This window comes from Lissotriton vulgaris, chromosome 8 (assembly GCF_964263255.1).
Source record: "Lissotriton vulgaris chromosome 8, aLisVul1.2, whole genome shotgun sequence".
NCBI classification, from domain to species: Eukaryota; Metazoa; Chordata; class Amphibia; order Caudata; family Salamandridae; genus Lissotriton; species Lissotriton vulgaris.
The window spans coordinates 1,208,424,471-1,208,447,282 of record NC_141696.1 but is presented as its reverse complement, the minus strand read 5'-3'; the positions used below and the strand labels follow the sequence as shown (position 1 = coordinate 1,208,447,282).

The 22,812-nt window shown below is 42.4% G+C and overlaps 1 protein-coding gene across 2 annotated transcripts in view; it reads left to right on the top strand.

The window, feature by feature from the left end:
* ALG5 (ALG5 dolichyl-phosphate beta-glucosyltransferase) overlaps nucleotides 1-22,812 on the top strand; it is a 208,601-nt gene that overhangs the window by 104,018 nt on the left and 81,771 nt on the right. For both annotated transcript variants that reach the window (XM_086935089.1, XM_086935090.1), the window contains one exon: nucleotides 5,385-5,444. In XM_086935089.1, coding sequence (XP_086791215.1) covers nucleotides 5,385-5,444 — 60 coding nt within the window. The remainder of the gene's footprint in view (nucleotides 1-5,384; nucleotides 5,445-22,812) is intronic.

Genomic DNA, 22,812 nt, shown 5'->3' with positions numbered 1-22,812 from the left:
CACAGCTGTGTTCACTTCAGCTACAAAACCACCTTGACCCACAACCGCCCACAACCTATTCCTCGAAGAAACTGGAACAAAATCACCTCCGACCAACTCCTCACATCACTCAACCAAAACCCTCCCACCCTCTCATTGGACCCAAACCAAGCGGCCACCAACCTCAAGCAATGGATCACCCACAGCGCTGACGAATTAGCACCCCTGAAAAAGCACGAGATCAATTCAGGCAGCAAAAAGGCCCCCTGGTTCAATGATGACCTTAAAAAATCCAAGAAGCTATGCCGCACCCTAGAGAAAACATGGAGAAAAAAACCAACATGGCCACCCTCAAGGCGGCCACCCGCAAACACCACCAACTGATTCGATCCACCAAGAAATCAGCTTTCAAGGATCGTCTCGACAACAACGCCCACAACAGCAAGGAACTTTTCAACATCGTCAAAGAATTCACCAACCCCGCCGCAGCATCTAACGACATCACTCCCTCCCAAGACCTCTGCGATGCGTTATCCTCCTTCTTCTACAACAAAATTTCCGACATTCACAACAGCTTCGAGAACACTCCCTGCGAACAACCCTCCCCACCCCCCTCAGATCCTACACCGCCAACTAACAACCTCAGCGCCTGGAACCAAATCACCACCGAAGACACCATCCGCCTAATGAACTCAGTCCACTCTGGCTCGCCAACCGACCCCTGCCCCCACCAACAAAGCTGACTCCATCATCGCACCCCATCTCCGTGATGTCATCAACTGCTCGTTCAACTCTGCCACCTTCCCAGAAAGCTGGAAACACGCCGAACTCAGCGCCCTCTTGAAGAAACCCACAGCAGACCCCTCTGAACTTAAAAACTACCGACCCATATCCCTCCTCCCCTTCCCCGCTAAAGTCATTGAGAAAGCCGTCAACAGCCAAATCGCCGCCTTCCTTGAATCCAACAACTCCCTCGACCCCTCACAGTCCGGCTTCCGAGCCAAACACAGCACCGAAACCGCCCTCATCGCAGATACAGACGGCATCCGAACTCTACTGGACAACGGAGAAACAGTGGCCCTCATCCTACTCGACCTCTCCGCCGCCTTCGACACAGTCTGCCACAGCACCCTTATACAACGCCTCAGCAACATCGGCATACAAGGAAAAGCCTTGGACTGGATCATCTCATTCCTCGCCGGGAGAACTCAAAGAGTCCGACTTCCCCCATTCAACTCAGAGGCCACTGAAGTCATCTGTGGAGTACCACAAGGATCATCACTCAGTCCCACCCTCTTCAACGTTTACATGAGTCCACTCGCCTCCATCGCGCGTCAACACAACCTTAACATCATCTCTTACGCCGACGACACCCAGTTAATCCTTTCCCTCACCAAAGACCCTAACACCGCCAAAACCAATCTTCACGAAGGCATGAAAGAAGTAGCCGAATGGATGAAACATAGCCGCCTAAAACTCAACTCAGACAAAACGGAGGTGCTCACCCTAGGATCCTCCCCCTCTGCCTGGGACGACTCTTGGTGGCCTTCCGCTCTGGGCACAGCACCCACACCCACAAACCACGCACGCAACCTGGGCTTCATCCTAGACTCCTCTCTCTCGATGTCCAGACAAGTCAACGCAGTCTCATCCTCCTGCTTCAACGTACTTCGTATTCTCAAAAAGATCTTCCGCTGGATCCCCCTCGAAACAAGAAAGACTGTCACCCACGCACTGGTCACGAGTCGACTGGATTAGACATGGCATGAAGGGCGGAACGTACCTCACGCCCCCCAGCGTTTGTCACGCCCCCAGCACACGACCCCAGCACAACGCAGACACGCCCACAAGGGACTACTTTGCTGGCACGGTTCTTTTACCTTTTAAATGTATATGGTGAGCGTCTGCATAACCTATGTCCTTCTGCTGCAACTGCCCTTTCCAACGCTGTATTGGGTGTTGTGATTGGTGCTGTGGTTCCTGAGATTACCAGTCTCAAAGGTTTGGGCTCTCTCTTTATTATATTAGTATAGATTTTGGCCCCCTTTTTGGGTGCCAGAATTATGCTTAGGAGGCAGTGTTTGGATTTGGACCCTGGTAATCTCAATCAGTACGCTCAACATTTTGGCCCAATAGTTCCTCAGGAACGTACCTGGTTCAAACCCACAGCGTGGGCATCCAGAGGAGTGTATCGCATACATCTTCTGGAGCCTCTGGCGTTGAGGTAAGTGCGATGCAAATACTGAAACTGTATGAGTTTAAACCGCGAATTGCTTGCCACTTCTTATGCCTGTCGCCACCCTGCGTCTGTGAGGGGAAGAGGTAAGTGTTCACGACCTGTTCCGAATCGTCTCCACGTCCACCCTGCAGTTCAGATTCAGGGCTATATACATGCGAGAGATAATTTCCCCAGTGGTGCCAGGTGCCAATAGCCGCTGTAGTGTAGGAGTCCTCCGGCTCTGCGGGGAAGGTGGGCCGCCGCCCTATCTTCTGGACTGTGTGGGAGATCTGGGCGTTTCTCACGAATTGGCCTAGAGGTAGTCTATAGTATTCCTGTGCCTCATCTTTGATGAGGAAGACTTCAGCCGTAGTGCAACCCCCTGTGTACCAGCGGGATAAATCCATTACTGCTTGTATTTGCCAAAAGCTCAGCAACCATTTCAATGGTAGGTAGCATCTTCATGTAGGCAACTCTGCGGAGCACTAGTGTGACTGCACGTTCCCACACCTCGTCAGCCTGGTGTACTATAAAAGGGCTCCGTGGGGGCTATGTTCGTGGGATTCAGGCAGTTCAAGAGGGCACTCATGGGACAGAATGGGACACAGCCAATTGTTGATGGGGGTTGGGCAGAGCAACAGCAAGCTCCCCCTCTACCTGATATGTGTGTCCATGCGTGACTCTGGCGCTGCTCACAGCATTACTTCCTGGCACAGCAACTCATATTTCCAGTGTTATACAATGTTATGACTACCATTGCGGGATGATGAAGGCCATTTCCTTTAAAAGAATAAATATGCCTCCACTGGAGTAAATGGGTGCTTTGCGTTCTGTTCGTTGTATTGTAAATGAAAACCGTGGAAAACAAGCATTTTCAATGCAATAGGTCCCGCAATTGCAAGAGTTTAACCTATTGGCATTGTAAATGGCAATGCCTTTTATCTAACGTTTTAAAAACCAACACATAAATAAAAGACATTGCCAATGGCTCAAACTCTAACAACTGCGAGACCTATTGCATTGAAAATGCTTGTTCTAACAGTCACTAACTTTTCTGTTTATTTTTTTCAAATACAGATGCAACAATTTTGAAAACCTAGTGATTCTGTTCCTGAGTTTTTTGTTCTCTTGCTCTTATTCCCTGTTAAGTTTGATGGGCTCATTGCACTTCAATGAATCTGGATTTTGGGCCTAGAGATTTTATTGCTCCAGTTGTTGCAGGGAAATGGGAACAGGGTCCTCGGTCAGTTGATGGTGTTTTTTAATTGCCTGAAGTGCATCCTTGGTGCTGTTATTAGTATTGAGCCTGCTGTTCAGATACTTGGCAGGTAGCTTATCATGCAACATCTCCTATTTCTTTTTCTCTCCCCATTTCACTCAAATGTTATGTCTGGAGTTTGCATGTTAAGAGTTATTGTTCTATCAGTCACCCATTTTTTGCTTCTAGTTATTGGCATCCTGTTATTGGTGCTCCCAGCCGGTATCACATTGAAGAGTGGATGTATATAGTGTATTGACAAATGGAGGGCAGGGGGTTGAGGATATCTCTCCATTCTCATTCTCTCTCATTGTGTGAGTTATTTGTAAATGGTTTATCCAGGATGGAGTCTCCCTTTTACTCCCCTTCATTACCTCGTTTTTGCAGATGGGGGATTCGGGAGAAAGTCCAGAGTTAACAGCAGAGATGTTAAACAAGGGTGGGGTCTGATTAACTCACTCCCCTCTTTGATAGCCTCCATGCTGTGTGTGTTCACTGTCCTTAAAGGAGAGCAATTTTAGTGTGTCCCAATATATCAGGCCACGTCAACCATCTCACTTTATTTTTTAAAATTTAACATACAGCCTGCTGGTTTTTTGGTGTCTTTGTGCGCCCAGGATGTTCCAAGTGGAAGAAGCAAATCGTAATGATGAAACAACCCAGCAAATTCTTCCTTCCACCTATGCTCCTTATTTAAAAAAATAAGCAGACAGACAGACAGACCCCCTCTACAGCTAAGAAGCTGGGTCCCGCACCAACAAGACCGAGCTGAGCAGCCACATCTCCGGCCAGTGGAGTCCCCTGACGGCCTTTGGGGAGGCCAGTCAACATGTCCATTACCAAGAAGCAATATCGTTGGTCCTTACCAACTAACAACACTTGCAACACAATAAACTGGTACTCGCTGACAGCAGCTACCGAATTTTGCAGGTAGTCGCAGTCTCAATACATTGGTAGAGAAATCCAGGTACCTCTGGTAGAGGATTTTTGTTCGCTTAACGAGAGTCAAACCCAATCAAGAAAAATTACAATATTAAAATTTCATCCCGGTTAAACGAAAAAAGATATTCATTAAATCAAATTCTAATGATCGTTTTCATTTCAGACTTCTGCTGGGAAAGTAGTCCATTTGTTAACTTCCAGATGAGGGAGACTGCTCTTGTGTTTTTCTATGATATGTCTGCATTCACGTGTTAACATTTCTGGTCAGTTGGACAGTGTCAGCCGACTGCATTGGAGTCAATAAAACACCTGCTTCATTCCATACGCACTTACGTTTTCAAAACCACTTTCTTTGTACAGGGCTGCGCAACAGCAGCAGGATTTTCCCACTCAATGTAATCCATCTATACTCCTAGTACTCTCTGACCTCTACATGAAGCCCCCTGTTGAACAACAGCACTAGGCTTCTGTTTGTTTAGCAAAGTACTAATAGTCATAAATATATCAAATAAACAGCAAGCATTATTTACAGGCGAAATGAAGTGAAATTGGGAACTTGAAAGGCATGCAATTAGTAAACTAGCATTGGCAAAACCAATAGGTCTCGCCTTTGCGACCTTTTAATTGTTTAGCCATGCAACAGTTGCTGTTGTTGCAACAAGGATATTTTGCTGCATAACTAAATACTTATAAGGTCCCAAAATTGAGACCTTTTGGCTATGCCAATGCTTGTTAAATATAACTTTTGGAAAGGGACATTCTGGGAAACTGTTTAGATTCACCACATGTAGGCTGTGGATAGTCTACATTCTCTATGTATGAAATACTTGATAAGGATATCCCTGACTGAGTACTAGAATTGCAGTATATATCTCGTTTTCTGTGTCTACCACTAAGCCATTGCACAGTAAGGACTTTATAATACTGAGGTATAAATTATATAGTTGCATGAAAAGATTGATTTCTTGTTCTTTGGTTTCATTGCAGGATCAAATGGCTATAGCTTGTGGATCCCGAGCCCATTTGGAAAGCACTTCAATAGCAGAGGTAAATCTGTTTATTTCAGTATATTATGTGGGTATCATACCGTTCAATTTGAAGCTATGATAGAAAAGACACTGATTTTTAACATACTTCATTTGTATTTGACTACCATCAGCAGAAACAAATATAAAGATGCATAACTTTTTAAGTTGTTGCTCAGTATGGCCTTAAGTAGACGGTCAAATATTGAGTCACACATACCAATACACTAGTGACACCACAATGGAAGATGAACATGGTCTAACCTTTGGGGAAGAGGATATCGATAGAATGTTGACAGCTGTAAATCCCTTTGAAGGATTGAGCAACAACGACCCAGGATCCGCCGGAGCAGACTGGGATGAACTCAGTAATTTACGGAAGACACAGATCAGGACGGCACTACATGGCCTCCTAATGACTGAATACTTAAGGCACAAAATAGCCCCATAGGGCCTTATCGTAAAAAACGAGCCTTTTATTTTTCAAGATGATTTGGTATTCAAAAAAGCCTGGTCTTTGGTTTCCTGGCATTGTACACGAGACTGGTTGGTCCTTATCGTTCAAACAGCTGCCAGGAAAGCCCAGGAACTCAAAATTGAAATTCAGAAAATTGAGGTGTAGCTGAAGGCCTACATAGCACCAACTGTCTTAAAAAAGAGGTTGGAGGAGTTGAATAAAGAGATGACAGACTTTGAGATAACACTTAAGCAAAGCAAATTCAACAAACTCAAAGATAAGGATAGGTTCACCCCTGAGGGGACCTACCCATACATGGAGAAGTGCGGCTCAGGGGTTAGAGGCGGCAGACCCGGAAGCTGAGATCGGCCCTGGACCAGGGTTCAATTCCCCGCCTCGGCGGGTCTTGGGCTCAAAAATTCCACGGACTCGATAATTCTCGCTCCGGTGCCTTCTCAACTCATGGGTTCACACTCTGCGACTCTGGGCAATAGCTTGCTTAATCTCCACAACGGCCCCTCGCGGCGGGATGCCTGGCTTTCACCTTGTGGATACCCTGCCGGGGTTATCTCACAGGGGAATACCAGGACGGGTTCCCTAAGCAAGCGCCGGGAAACCCTTTGTGGGTAGCTGTGCGCTATATAAGCTCAAATACATTTACATTACATTTACATTTACATTACATCAGAGCTGATTATGTCTGAAAAGATGCCAGTGTCACAGACAGTACAGGTTCTGGGAGCAGCACCTCCAGTTCAAACTTGAACAGGGGCCCACGTAAGAACTACCAAAGAGGGGGGTATAGACAACAGAGGGCCCACTACCCACGCCAGAGAGGGTGGAGAGGCTATCAAGCCCCCCCCCCCCCCCCCCCCAGTTTGTTCCTTTCCAGAATCAACCACAATATCCGCAATACCACTACGGGCCACCACCAATGGGACCGATGGGCCCAATGTACCAACAATGGGCACCGGATCCATCAACAATGGTCCCTAATCAGCAGCATTTTTTAGACTGGGGCCATGGACCCTGGAGAGGCAGGAACAGGAAGGGCACAAATGTGTCATGGCAACCCGAAGAGGAAACGGACCCGAGGGTCCACACAAGGAGCATGACAGGAGCCCTGAACAGCCAGGCATCAACCAGCAGAGGGGGAATCTAGTGATTAACATCACACCCTGGCCTCTGACTGATCTCCAAAATGAGGTTCTCAATAATGGGTTTGGCTATGTACCGACCAGTAAAATCGATCTCTTCCGTCTACACACGGAAGTACAACAATTCATAAGGAGCATCAAACTCAAGGCTTTTTTCCAAAATCGAAAAGAGACCCCAGAAAGATCTGACCCTGGCCTCAGACCAAAATCTACATTTACCCCCCCTGACCACACACTACCGGTGGAGGTATTTGCTTTTGAAAAAGCCCTAATGACTGAACTGAGCAATATGAATACCACTGCTCATCAAACATTTCATAACATAAGCAAACAAGAGACAGAGGCGATAAGAGAACTGTCCCAGAACAGGGATATAACAAAAAAAACGGCAGACAAAGGAGGAGCAGTAGTCCTGCAGACCACTACAGCTTATGATCAAGAATGTAGACGTCTTCTGTCTGACAGGAGGAACTACTGTATCCTACCCAATGACCCAACAGAACAACTAAGGATAAGCATAGGAGCCATGGTTGAAGAGGCCTTGGCCCACGATTGGCTATCTAGAAATGAAGGAGAATTTTTAACACAAAGGAATCCTCGCACCCCATACTTCTAAAGCATACCCAAGATTCACAAAAGTCTGACACAACCACCGGGCAGACCTATCGTATCGGGTATCTCATCCATCTTAGAGCCATTGTCCAAATTCACGGATGCCTTCCTCAGACCGCTGGTCCAGAAGACAGACCCATATCTGAAGGATACGAAATCTCTACTCCAACTTCTACAAGACGTCCCGTTCAACCCAGACAATCAGATTCTGTTGAGCTTGGACGTGGAGAGTCTATATAAGAGTCTGCCACACAATGAGACCCTACTCATCATTGAGGAGGTGTTACACTCAACCCCTTGGATGTACCAGACACCACAGACTGTCGTCGTGGAATGTATCTCCACAGCCTTAACCAAAAATGTCTTCGAAATGAAGGAACCCTGTATTTACAATGTCATGGCACCAGTATGGGCAGTACATTTGCGCCGAGCCTGGCGGGCCTATATGTACACCATTTGGAAACAACAAGAATCCTGAACCAAGTTAACCCGTTTAAGAACAACATACAGTTATGGAAGAGATACATAGACGATGTCTTGGTTATCTGGTAAGGAGGTAGTGAGACAGTAGGTAACTTTCTGGATTGGCTGAACCAGCAGAATGCCTTCTTAAAGTTCACCCATACAATGTCAAAAGATTGCATGTTTTTTTTTGGACTTGAGCATTTATCATGAGGCAGGTATCCTAAAAACGGAAACACACTTCAAGCCAACTGCCAGGAACAGCCTCCTGCGTTTTGACAGTTTCCACCCCCGCCATTTACGTGAGAATCTACCATATGGGCAATGTCGCCGCCTTAGGCGAAACTGTAGTGACATCAGCAGGTACAAGGCACAAGCCCAAGACCTGAAAAGGAAACTTCAGCAAAGACACTATCCAAACAGAGTAATAGACACTGCTATGAAGAGGGCAATGAATAATAACCGAGAGGCCCTCCTGGAGGACAAGGTCACCAGGAATGAAACACTCGACACCAGTATGTGTAACTACATACAGCACACACTCTAACCATGTTTCCAAACTGGTGAACAAACATTGGAGAACCCTAACCAGTGGCACACTCATTTGTGAGAAACCTCTGTCTGCCTACAGGAGAGGGAAAAGCCTAAAAGACACCCTTGTTCACACCAGACCCTGTCCGCAACCGGACCAGCAACCCAGGCTACAGGGGGTGCATGGACATCACCCCTGTGGCAACTGTAGCAGCTGCCATCTGACTAAAAAGAGTCTATCTCTCACGTTCAGGAATGGGAGTGAATGGGAACAGAGAAAGTTCACCAATTGCAACAGCAAGAACGTGATATACTTGATCACGTGTCCCTGCGGTTTGGAGTATGTGGGCATGACCACCAGACCGGTAAAGGTGAGGATAAATGAACATAAGAGCAAAGTGAGATGCCGGAAGTCCACCACCAAAATGGCAGCCCATTTCCTTGAAAGACAACATTGCGTCAATGAACTAGCATGGACAGTCATTGAACAATTAACATCTGAGGCTGTCTTTTTTGAGAGAGAACAGCGGTGGGTGTTCCGTCTGGGCACCCATGAGGAGGGACTTAATGATGCCATACCGTGGTCCCAACTGACGTAACTCGACTCTGTCTTACATGTAGTATCATGTTGAGGGGTCCAACTAAACTTTACTGTTTTTCCCCAATTTTCCAAAACTAGCTGGCCAATTGCACTATCTTTAATTTATTCCCTCAAGGTTTTAGGATCCTTTCAGGTCATTCCATCTGGGACCTACCCTAAATCAGCCTCCAACTTAGATAAACATTTCATTGCACAGGCGTCTGATTACCAAGAAAACATCACGCCGGTTCTTCACTTCCGTGCCTGTGCCAACACAACACACTTTCTCCCGCGCACACCATTTACCGATCTTTTGAGCATGCGCGCAGGGAGAGACTTATGCCAATGACACAACCGGCAACTAACGCGATCGGCACACCCATGTTTGGGCATTTCCCGCCAGTAATTGATTAATTAACCGCTAGTTAAAACAAACAGGCATGGTATAAAAGCACCGGACCTCTCAGGACCGACATAATCATCGGAGCAGCGCTGAGGGGCTGACAGAGAAGCATTTACCTTGAGACCATGAGTTAGACACCAGGGTACTAGCTGCTAAGAACTTTTTTGAGGTAGGGAATAGAAACTAAAACCATGCTCTCCTCATGCCTACAGATTGCTGATTCTTAGCCTGATGGGACGCCCCAATATTTTTGCACAAAAGCTCATGAGGCAATATAACCATTAAAAATAAGTAAGACATCTTTCTTCTATCTAGGATATGTTCTGAAACCATCATCATATCTAGAGTTTCATGTCACACCAGTGTTGTATGTGTGTCTTTGTTCTTTTTGTCTCCTTTTTTCCACAGGGATTTTGATTTGATGGAGGCAATCATTAACCCTTCTTGTGAATGACATGCAATAGCATATTCCGAGTCGACTAGGTCATTGCTACCTGTTTTGACAGCTATGCCTCTTCTAGTATAGGTATTGATTCTATACTTTGTCTCTTCTCCAGGTTTGATCTAAATCGCCAACTGGGCGCTAGGACTTCGTGACAAACATACATATTAGGTACACATACACCTAATTTTTAACTTTTCTACATATTTAATTTTTGTATAATACACTTTCAAATACATATCACATGTGAGTAAGGTGGGGAATTAAGTGCTTTCCCGTCCTGAAGAAGGAGTTGGATACTCCGAAACATGTCCATGTCGACGCACTAGAGAGGTAGCTGTACTTAACTACACAGCAACTACCTTGCAGAGCACGTTTTTAATAATACCAGCCGGGGGCTTAATTAAAGTTTTTTTCAACCCCATGAGCCAGGTATTTTTTAACATCACTTTCACCACTCCACCACTCACGTTCTATACCCCACACACCACCACACATAGTCAACACTATAAAGTGCTCCCGCATAAACTTTTGGTCGCAGCACGCCGCATTCCATAGAGGGGTGCGAAGACTCCAATGATGTTAGAATGACACCAAGGGTCTTTTTGGTGTGTGAGGGGTACTAAAACAACACTGTGTTCTCCCCACCATAGTAGGGACCACTCTGCTGATCCCTAGTGGATTCTACTTTGTTTATTTACGTTACCCGTTGAGTCCAAGCATGTCACTTTGATTTCTCAGCCTCTTGTGATGTATTTAAAGAGAAATAAAAGCTAATTTACGTAGTGTAACATGGCATGTCAACACCCCTCTTTCCTGCTAAACATGTGTGTGTATGATTGTTAGATCTGAACACTTTCTATAGCAAGCATTGGAATAGCCAATAGGTCTCATGTATGCAAGATCTATTGGCTTTGGAAATGTTTAATTAGCCGTGTTGCACAGCAGCACAGCGGATGTGCAACGTGTCTGAACGTAAAGAAAATAAGAGGTAGAATGTGGTCAACGCAGGCAGCATGATAGCGCTTTAAAAAAAAAAACTTTCAGATAGATTGTAGGGCAGATGCTGTGCAACATGGCTGAGAGTTTTAAAGAAAGCAAAAAACTGCTGTGACGTGGAACGGTGCCGTGAATGCAGTGAAGTTTACCTGCGCATGTACGTCCTCAGCTTTCCTGAGCGAAGCCATTGGCCATTATTCCTTTTGTAGGCTTTCAATTTGTGTTGGCCTATGGAAATCAAAGGCCGGTCAGGGCTATTTATATAAATTATGAAAAAATATCAAATGTTATTAAGCGTCTGCTAAATAAATAAATAATTCAAAAGTGAGACATGCCTGATGAAAATAAATTGAGGAGAAACGCGTTGCTCACTGAAAGCTTGGCTTTCAAAGGACCAGAAAGTGCCCGACTTAACTCCGTGCTTCTGACTCTGTCAAAGTAATGGACTGAGGGCATGACACAAATCTGCTGCACAGACTACAGCTATCATATCGGGAGTCAACTTCTCCTAGATGGTTCTAAATTACGAAAAGCAAATTGGTACAGAGGTTAAACCAGAGAAAATGTCTATCATGTCAAGCTTCCAAGGTGCCTTCATGCTTTCCAACCGTTATTAGCACCAAAGTGACTCCAGGCACAGCAGCACTTTCTAAAATGCTCATACGCGTGTGGATACTTGACTAGTATAGGCCACATCTACAAATAACGCTGAAGAAAACCTTACAATGCAGTAACGGCATGGACACACACACTCTAGTGCCTTAGCATTAGGAAAAGGTCAATATTCTGTGCCTTGGCAAGCTGATCTCAAAACAGGTTTAGTTTGTGACAAAATGACATTAGCCCCATCGGATCATGCTGGACTCGTGTGCCATAAATAGAAACAATTCAGCTTTAAGACAGCACAAAAAGAAAGTCTGTTTCATACATAGTGTAAAAGCCAAGACCGAAGATATGTAGTCTGTTTTCTATTATAATGATTGAATCATGAAAATCTATACAAAATACAGATTTTTGTAAATTAGAGAGGAGTGTTCACATATTTTCAAATATTTGGATTGTTACTTTAATATTCTTTGTCTAGTTGGATATCGGACTTCTAAATACTATATCTTATCTTATCTTATCAAAGTCTTATAAAGCGCTCGCACACCCAAAGGTTTCATGGCGCTGACCAGCAGGGGAACTAACTTACAAGAGGCCGTTAGCACTAGGCCGCAACCTGGGTGAACAGCCATGTTTTTAAGAGCTTCCTAAATGGAAGAAGGGCAGTGCATGAGCGAAGCTCCTGGGGGAGAGAGTTCCATAGCTTGGGAGCGAGGGTGGCAAACCTACGGCCTCCTTTGCGCAACAGCTTGTAGCGAGGGACAGTCAGGAAGATTTGGGAGGAAGAGCGAAGGTTGCGGGAGGGGGTGTACCTAAGAAGAAGTTTTTGGATGAACTGTGGGCCAGAGTTGTGAAGGGATTTGAAAATCATGCAGGCCGATTTAAAACTAACGCGGTGTTGAATCGGAAGCCAATGGAGCTGCCTCAGAAGCGGTCTGGCGGACTGCCATCGGGGGTGGTGATAAATCAGTCTCGCTGCCTGGTTTTGTGCCAGCTGTAGACGTTTGCTAAGGGTGACAGGTAGACCAAGATAGATGGCATTGGCGTAGTCTAAGTGAGACAACACCAAAGCTCTTACAACCTGCGTCAGAGCAGGTCGAGTGAGCAGCCGACTGATCTTCTTTATTTTCCGTAATTGAAAGAAGCAGGTGGACACAACGGAATTGACCTGAGGTTTTAAGGAAAGCTCATCATCGATATATTGTGATCACTAATTGTGTGCCATGTAGTAAACTGTATATGTCTGTGAACTGTTTGTTATTTCGAGGGGAAATTGCATCAGTGTTTGTTATTAATAAACTCAGTCAGCCAAACCTATCCTCTTTCAACCGAATCACAGAAGATTATGGGTTTTGGAGTGTTGGTGTCCCTTATGTAACTAAAGTGTGTTTTTGTGTGTCTGTCAGTGTCTGTGTCAATCCAAGTTAAAAGGTAGGGCTAGAGTGAGGTGACTGCCCACGGAATGTGGGGGACAAGACATGGCTCAGGCATAGCCCTGCGCCCAACCCTGGCTGTGCATAGTCATAGACTGAGTGCGTCGGGGTTGACTGCAACCTCTGGTTTTAGTACAGAACCTGGCAGCATGCACGTCCTTGCACACGTCCCCCATTGGACACGTCCCCCATTGCACACAGCCCAAGAGTGTGTGCAGCAAGAGTTTGGTGTACACCACAAGTTGGACTCCAGGACAGGCCCCAAACGAAGATTACTCTGGTAATAGTTTGTCTTGATTTGGAGTTGCTTTCCCCTTAACTACAGCATGTTTTATTACTTGGAGCTCCACTTACAGCATTCTTGTTCCCCCACCGAGAACATATGGATTCTGTACATTTGATAATCCATTAATCATTCTTACTAGAAGTGAGGGTTTGTCTTGTTAAGAATACTACATTACTAACTATGATTTTCTCTTGTTCCTGCATTTCAGGACTGATTATATAACCCATCTCCTGAAGCCTCCGTTTAGACGTATTTCCTTTTGGCTTTGATCTTGATATGATTTGCTTCTCTGCTAGTATTACCGCACCTCACCCTCAAGTACTAGAAAAATAGGTTGTTCAAGCCCAGACGTTTTCATCCGTTTGATATTGTCCGTTATTAACTGTGTTTCTTGCAAAAGAATATCTGATTTAGACATATATTGGCTTCATAATCTCAGATAATTTCCTATGATTGTTAACTCTGTTCTCATTCCAGTTTGCTATATTCCAAATACTCCCCAATCGAAGTCTTTCTAATTTGTGTTTTCATTTGGACCCATATTTATGATGTTAACCCACCACAAGTCACTACTTATTGCCTCTCGACATTCTCTGGGTAATAATGTTTCTTAAAGAAATATTGCCTGATAAACTTTCCTCTTAGACTCATGTCAAGTCTGGGAATTCCTGACCAGTTTCCACTTCCAAAAAACAATTCTATTAATATACACATTTTTTTTTTTTAGGATGACCTATTTGCACAGATCATTGTTAGACCTTGAATTGATCCACTATTTTTTTTTTCTCCAGAGCTTGTCTGCAGTGCACAATATCTGGTCTAATAAGAAAATGTGTGTCTTGAAATGAAAGGATTTACATGGTTCTTTCAATATAGTACTTAGTAGTGAACGTTTTTAAGTTGATCAGGATTTTTCTGTGTTTCCTTGTGTTGGTTTTTCTCAGACTTCCAAGAATTTCATTTAGCAAATCAATGCCTGTCTCTTTATTACATACCATAGCCTCTTTATTTCAAAACCTTACCTTTTTCAAAGTTTTCAGATTATCTATATACTATTGTAGTGTTCTACATTTATAGATTACTTAAAGATGTAGTTGATTTTTGATGTACCTAAGACCCCTAATAGTTGTTTGTCAGTTGAGGAGTTAAGCAGTTTTCAATGCATGGAAAAAGGTCTTTCCTATCTATCTAGTAGGTCTTTAACATTCATTAAGATCCCCTCCGTCTTACTTTGTTTATCCATTGTTGCTATTGGTTGACACTCCATTGATAAGTAACAGTTAGAGCTCTAAGGACAGGGAGAATGGGTGTTGGGGGAAGGAGGAGTGAAGAAAATGATATGGAAGAATGAGCAGCACCCCTTTTGTGTAGTTTGTCCGCTGGTCCTTCTTTCATGGGCGTCATAACTATGGGCAACTAATGGATTTGTAATAAATAATACATCATTATAATTATAATCCTAACCATCTACTAGTAATGATTAGTGAAGCTTTTCTTAACATAACAGATAAGCCACACTGTGGTTTACATGGAGCATGGCTCCTCTCAGAGCCATTTGTACCTCACTGATTGGTGATAATTATGACTCACTATTGAATGTACAAGGCTTGGCTTATATCTTCTATCTGCCTTTGTGGTGCTTATGGCATTGCTTACATTTTGTGCATGTGTATATTATCTACTTTTATCTACTATATACAGTAATAGGAATAGTTTGGGTTGAGATAGAAACATATGTTCACAGTACTATATAAATATGATCTTGATACTACTAAATATCCCCTTCATTAGAGATGAGTATGAGTGTCCGAAACGCTGCAAGCTAGACACCGAAACTGATGCCAAATAATTTGAATCTCTACAGCAAGGCAAATATACACGCTATTAAGGAGATAAGTGCAGTAGCTCCTACTTTTTATAACTCATGCTATTGATTCCTATTTTGTTTTAAACTACAAGACTGGTAGCTTAGAAGAGATGAGAGAATCTGGGAATAGAGAGATTTTTTCTAGTCTATATGCAAGACGTCTACAGGTTTCAAAACCTTACTGACCTAAGACATCACCTTGTGATCTTGATCATGTTCCTTGTTGTTTGTTCAGCAAAAGAGAATTTTCCTTGTAAGTATGTTGAATATAATCTATATCATTATAAGCATAAGCCAAAGTCTGTACTATACTCATCTGCCTTTTAAATCATCCATGGCCTGTTCCTATTCTAGGCCTCAACTGTGAGAATGGCCTTTCCGTAACTGCCAGGTCAGTGGCTGTTTTAAATTCTGCATGAATGTCAATCAACGAGCTGTAATAGTTACCTATGCCAATGAATGAGCACTGATTTATAAGAGGAGAACTATAGGTTTGTGCAAGACTCGCACTCTTTAGCATACACGCCTAAAGAAACATGAAAACGGTATAATTGACAGTTGGTCTGCAAAACAGATGCCTAGACAAACCTAGCTTAACTGCTTTCGTTAGCTGTGTAAATTGCTAGATCTTGCTGAACTAGGTCGGTTTAAGCCATTTCCTTATTTATGGAAGAAATTTTCTAGGTTTAGCTAAAGTGAATTTTAGAGCCCATATTGTTTAATATGCAGGAAGCTCCATATACAACGTTTGAATCTCAGTGTGTGAATGGATACATTGTTTTCAGATGTGGATCACAGGTGCCAGCCAGGTTGGGATGGTGAAACCGACATGAGAGATAAGCGATCTTTCAATTGATTTTTGTATAATTTATAAGGGGTTTAGATTTGAGTTTTGAATGATTAAGCCGTGGTGTGGTCTGCATGTCTCAGACAGAAGATCATTGGGAGTTGAGTAATTCTAGACCTTTCTCAGCGTCTTGGTGCAAATTATATTATATATGGCATTGCTCTTGTCCAGTCTGAGCTTACTACCTTGAGAAACCAAGTGATCCATTGAATTTGTAGAAACAGTGATCGGATTTACTGTATTGGGCAAGGGGCATTAGGTAGGTTCTGATCTTTTGCCATATCAAGGGCTGGCCCTGTTGGCAAAAGCCAGAAAAAAGGACAAGTAGTCGGCAACTGAACCAAGAATATTGTTTTTCACTGCACTAGATTGACACCACTAAGGTGCTGTCCTAAAGAATTGTCCAGAGCTCAATTTGTTTGAGGCAGTCATTGATTTCCTACTGGACATCGAAGTTTTCCTCTAGGTTGAAGTAGATCTGAGTGTCTTTAGCATATAAGCCGAAGCCAATGTTAAAGGCCAGTGGGGATATGTATGTGTTGAAATGTGCGCGCACATGTCTTTGCAGCATCTCACAAGCAACTTCTTCGCCGTGAAATCAAGTTGCAATATTCTCATCCCATTACAATATGACGGTAGAGTGCACAGTATCGTATCTGCATCACTACAGTTGCAAGCAGAGTGTTGCAGTTGAGTAACTTTTACCTTCATTGACTCTCGGATGCGGAAATGACCCTCGAATTGCTTCAGGCCATTGCAACTACAGTTGGTGTGCAAACTGAGTTGTTACCACTGTTTTATGGACCATGCCATGCACAAAGATGTGAGATAGGTTGATGGTTCAGGGAGGTGATTATGAACTGCATTACTGTCTTGATAAAAAAAACACCTACAAGAAATGTTTACTAGATTTAGGATAATGAATGCAAGTGTTAAGATTTTTTCATTTTCTTACTTGAGCTACATGCATGATTTTCGCTTAGGCCTCCTTTTGATCCGACTTAAGTATTCAATATCGCCTATTGAGCTGGTGCACAATAATTAGTGGCTAAAAATTATGTTCTTGTTGCCATTTTTAAAAATATATAACGCTTAGAAGGCTGTTGTTATCGCGCATTAGGACAGTGGAATGTTGAACATCAACATTCCAGCGTTTTCCTTTCACAGCTGTTGCTGTGAACTAAGGCCTGACGGAATCAGAGAGGATTTCAGCCCCCTCTGACTGTGGAGCCTTTGTTTTACTAATTGGAACATTCTACCCTCTAGGGGCGGAATGTTCTAATAGCCTTACAGCCCTCCGTATCGGGCTATAACAGCCATTAAAGGGCCGCTCCCTTGTTAAATCTTTACCGCTGGAGCGGGCCTTTAATGGCGGGTATAGTCCACTACGGCGGGCTATAAGGCTATATTGCATTTACAGCGTGGGCATTTACAGCGTGGGCATTACCATGCATGTAAGTACCCTACATGCCATTTTCTGGCATTGTACATTGTGGGACTTTACTACGCAGGTGTGTCTTTGTTAATTACATGAAATAAGGGAATTAAGGGCAAATAATGGGCGTGAGGTGTTTTAAGGGTTCAGAGATGGGTGAGGGTATGGGTTTATAAGGGTTTTGTAGTTCAGCGAAAGGTAAGGGTTAGGTTGGTTAGGTGTTTTTAGGGTTCAATGATGGGTAAAGGTAGGGGTTGTAAGGGTGTTAATGGTTCAGGGATAGGTAAGGGTACAAGATAGTAAGGAATATTTATGGTTAAGGGATGGATAAGTATACAAGGTTGTGATGGTTTTTAGGGTTTAGGAATACATAAGGGAACGGGGTAATAATGGGTTTTTAGTGTTGAGAGATGGGTAAAGGTAGGGGATTGTGAGGGTTTTTTAAGTTCCAGAGATGGGTAAGGGGCAGTAAGGGGTATTTGGGGTTTAGGGATGGATAAGGGTGTAGGGTAGTTAAGGATTCTTAAGGTTTTCATGATCTAATTCACCTGATGAAATTAACTACTTTATCATGCTTGCTTGTAACTATGTTTTTGCATGCTTATCCTATCAAAAAGATTACTCTTTGCATATGCATGTGCACCATGCATGCAACATCACTGTAGCAATATCTCCAGAGAAAGCACATGCTAGACTTAATCTACTAATGAGTGGATTGCTTCACTAGACACACTGTCTTGTTGTCCTATTTTTCTCCTGATTAAAAGGTTCAAGAACTGATGTATTACACTGGATATGTGGCGGCAGAGTACATTTCCCCCGACAACCCCCGAGCAAGGAGAGAAAAAGTTTATGAAGAAAGCGTCACCCCAGAGAGGATATCAAAAAAGAATTAAAAAAACTCTTCAACTGTGAACATCAAATATTAAATAGAAATTGCAATACTTTATGACCAAAACAAAAATAAATTAATTGACTGATTTACTCTTACAACCCAAACAATCTTCTGAACTTTATTCAGAGTCAAACAATAGAGAAATAACCTAGGTTCTTAGCCAAGTGAGCAGCCGGAAGCATTCCCCTTGCTTTGATGCCTTTAAAATAATTTGGTAAAATGTTACAGTTCTCAGTTTCTTAAAAGGTTTGAAATCTTTACAATTGCTTTAAAGTCAGTAGTTCAAAATATGTGCATGTAATACTTTTTTTCCACTCTTGAAAGTACAGAATGTTGTGAATTTCCTGATCAGTTAAATTGTGGGAAATTTGTGGTTCATATATGTGCGAAAGGAGAAGAAATCAAGTATTTCGATAATTTAGTGTCCTAGTGCAAAGTTAATTTAATGAGCACTGGGACAATTTATATTCAGATTTTGGAGGAGAGACCGATTGGGAAAAATTTAGATAAAGATTTTGCATGGGAAATGAATGTTCAGATCTTGGGACAAATTCATGAGTAGATTTTGAAACCTAGCTTGTTTAGAACAATTCTTAAAACTAATATTTAATAATGCATCTTTTTATTCTGGACAAAATATTTTAGGAGCAACACTGAAAACCTGTCACGTTTTAATCTTGTGCAAGAAAATATTATTCTAAATGACTCAATTTGACATTCTGAAACGTGTGGGGAACATCTCCCTTGGTTCTGCTTGCTTGTTCTACTGCGTGTCATGCTTCCTAAAAGGCCAGTGGTATACCTTTATATGAAATTATGATCTCTGAGCAGGAGAGTGTCAATATGTTTATGGTGACCTCAATGAGATAAGACATTTCTATTCTTAAGATGTCCTAAACTGGCTTAGTTTTTTTATTTCATCATCTCCTTTGACAGCATGGTATCGAGCAGATCTATAGTGCTACAGGCTGCTGTGTGACAATCCCACCCTAAGTTTTCTGTGTACCTGTAATAGGGGTGATTAGTGTTGTGCGAGATGTATTGGAAGATATAATACTATTTTCCAAAGAAGGCAGTAAAATGCAAGAAGTCTTCTATTGACAATATGTCTGTTTGCAAGGTAAAGTTAATGAAATCCGTGAAACAATTGAAGTCTTAACTGTGGTCCAGCCCAAGTTTAATAAGGATCATTCTAAATTTACTGTTGTAAATGGGCCAGAACTGAGTCACTGGTGCACTTGGGATCAGTATTCATCAGTTAACATTATGCAGAGGTGTATCTGTCTGTTGAGGTTAAACAGAAAAGAGAAGGAATGTTTATAAAAATAAAGACTGGGAATGTTTATCTAGTAAATGTTTTCTGTGTATATCCATTTTCTGTTTGAATTTAATAACAGAATTTATTATGGTCTATAAACTAAATATCGGCTTACATGTGCTTGAGTTACAGTCTCTTTGTTCATATTCGTTTCACCATGTGGAGCCTAGTGATCACTAAAAGTAATTTATTTTGAATGCTAACATCAAGCAGCCTTCTTTCTAATTTAAAAGCACTACTGTAATTTGGCAAGGAAATGTGTTTATTCTTTCCTGGCTTTCAGCATTCCCAGATGTTAAGGCTGACTAAGTGTTACAAACCGAATGTGCAATGGTGAGGCAGGCAACCTGATGTCCATCCATCTATCCTCCATTTGGTGAGAGCCTGGTCTTCGAGGTTCAATGTGACCCTGCAGACTCCGTCACCCCAGGACGAATCATCACAGCCTTGCTGTAGGAAGTGTCTGATTTACAGTGCTTATGGCATTTTACAGTGCATACACTTCTCTAGACTTGCACATGCTTACAATTAAGCTATGGTTTGCAGTGGCTGTCTTATTGAAAGGGCCAATGGGAAATGCTTCTCACATAGGACTACCAGATGAATCTGTTAAGAAATACCACACACTTATTTTTAGGCCTTCCCAAATATCCTGTTTGCTTCCTGAAATTTAACTGTGCCAGGTCAAAATATGTATCTGGCTCAAAATATTCGGTACAAGCGGACCACAAAAGTTTAACATACATACATAATGCTGTAAAATTATCATGTCCAATTTATAAGATGATGTGACTCAAGACACTAAAGGCTCAGAATTTATCATTTTTAAAACGACTTAAAAACACTATTTTCTTTTTTTACATTTCATACAGTTTCTTTATTAAGGATGCAGTTCTAATATAATTCAGTACAGCAGTGCAAATAGTGACAGTAGACAAAGAGCGTAAAAAGTTAAACCCACCTGATAGGTACAAGGGCGATTTTCCCTTAGGATTGGGGTAAGGAATCATGCAAAGTGCTTTGTTGTGCTAAATATTTGCAAGGACAAGCAATCAGGTTCTCACACCAGCCTGCCTGTTTAGAAAGACCACGGGAAAGTGCAATGTGCAAAGACTAAATCTAGTCATGAGAAATCGAAAATGTGCATTAGTAGTAAAGTACAAGTAAAATTGCTGTTGTGTAGGGGACCGATCTAAAAGACATTTCATTTCTGAGTACCGACGACACATGTTCGACTCAGCGTAGTATGCTTCTTTTATAATAATTTTCTTGTTTGATTGAATACTAGCAGGGTTGTCATAATAATGCCCCAAACCAATCTCATAAAATGTGTCTCTGATAATGCGGAGCCATGGAATAGCCAGGGCATTCTCAAGGTTCATACAATCCTTGATAATTTTCCTTGAGAACATTAAGTCCTCTGACATCCAAATTTTAGCCCAAAGAACCAGTGGGGCAATATTAATCCGGTCTTCTATAAAATACAGCCCTACCTCAAAGTGGCAAAAGACTGTGGGGGCACTTTTTGGGATCATCAACAGTCTTTTTATAAACTTATTTCTAAAGATTGTAGTTGGGTGCTTTTATGGTATCCCCACACTCCTGCCCCCGTGGGTTGCGACAGGCAGGCATTTTGATGTGTATAAGGTGATCAATTCCACTCCCGGCTTGTGGCCCAGCTTACAAGCGAAGTGGAATAGACCCTCTTCCATATGACTAGTATCCTGTACTCTTGCTGTAACAAGATGGTCCCAGTTCAGTTTGTTATTAAAAACATTCCCCAAATATGTAAAATTGGACACCTTTTCAATGGTCTTACCATTAACCATAAATGTTCTCGTTTTAGTTTAAATGGGGGCCACACACCATGATATAAGATTTGGTAAAATGTACTTTTAAGTCCAATGCTAACACATCATTCAGTAAAAACATTGAATGATTTTTGGAGGCTACTGGCGGTTAAGGCCATTAAAACTGTGTCGCCCGCATATGACAACAAGGGGACCGGGTTACCTCCTATTCTAGGGAAGTCTAATGCCTGCTCTATTATGGATGACTAGGCTATTTGTATACAGAAGAAAAGGAAATGGGGCCGGGATGCACCCCTGACGAACTCCTCCTCTGGAGACAATGGGCCTAATCTTCTTTCCCCCAGGGCCAAATCTTATGGCAACAGTGGTGGATGCGTGCAACCTACACAGGAGGGTAATGAGAGCTTCCTCAAAGCCCATTTTCTCCAGCTGGGCCCACAATTTCTCCCGAATAACCATATCAAGGCACTGAACAAGTCTTGAAGGCATGGTGGATTGACCCCTTCCTTGCTCTCATGTACTTGCCCGTAATCAGAGACCAATTGAGGCACTGTTCATTCGTCCCCATGCCCCCCCCCCCCCCTGCCCCTCCCAAAGCCATATTGTGTTTGGGGGATCACTGACATAATATCGAATACACAAATATAGAATTACCAAAATATCGAAAAAAATATATATATTCCTATCTACAAACAGGTAAGTACAAAAATATTGAATTAAAAATATTGTTTTAAAAAATATAGTTAGTCAAAATATCGAAATGTTTTAAATGTCTTACAATTATTGAAATAATAAATATAATTAACTAAAACATACTTAAAAATACTTAAATAACCTTAAAACTAATTACATGTTTAAATAATTAATTTAAGTTAAAAATAACGTACAATTTTATTTTTGAATACATATATATTAACATAATATTAATCAAAAATATACAATATTTTTACCGTAGAATAACAGGGGGTAACATTTACTATTACCACTCCAGTGAGTGCAACTGTAGGGAAAACGTTGGATAGCGTATGGGGTAAAAATTACTATTCCCATTCCACAGAGTACAACAGTAGGGAAAGCGTTGGATAGCGGGTGGGTAAAAATGATTATTTCCACTCCAGAGAGTGCAACAGTAGGGAAAGCGTTGGATAGCGGGAGTGTAAAAATTACTGTTCCAACTCCAGAGAGTGCAACAGTAGGGAAAGCGTTGGATAGCGTATGGGTAAAAATGACTATTCCCACTCTAATTCCC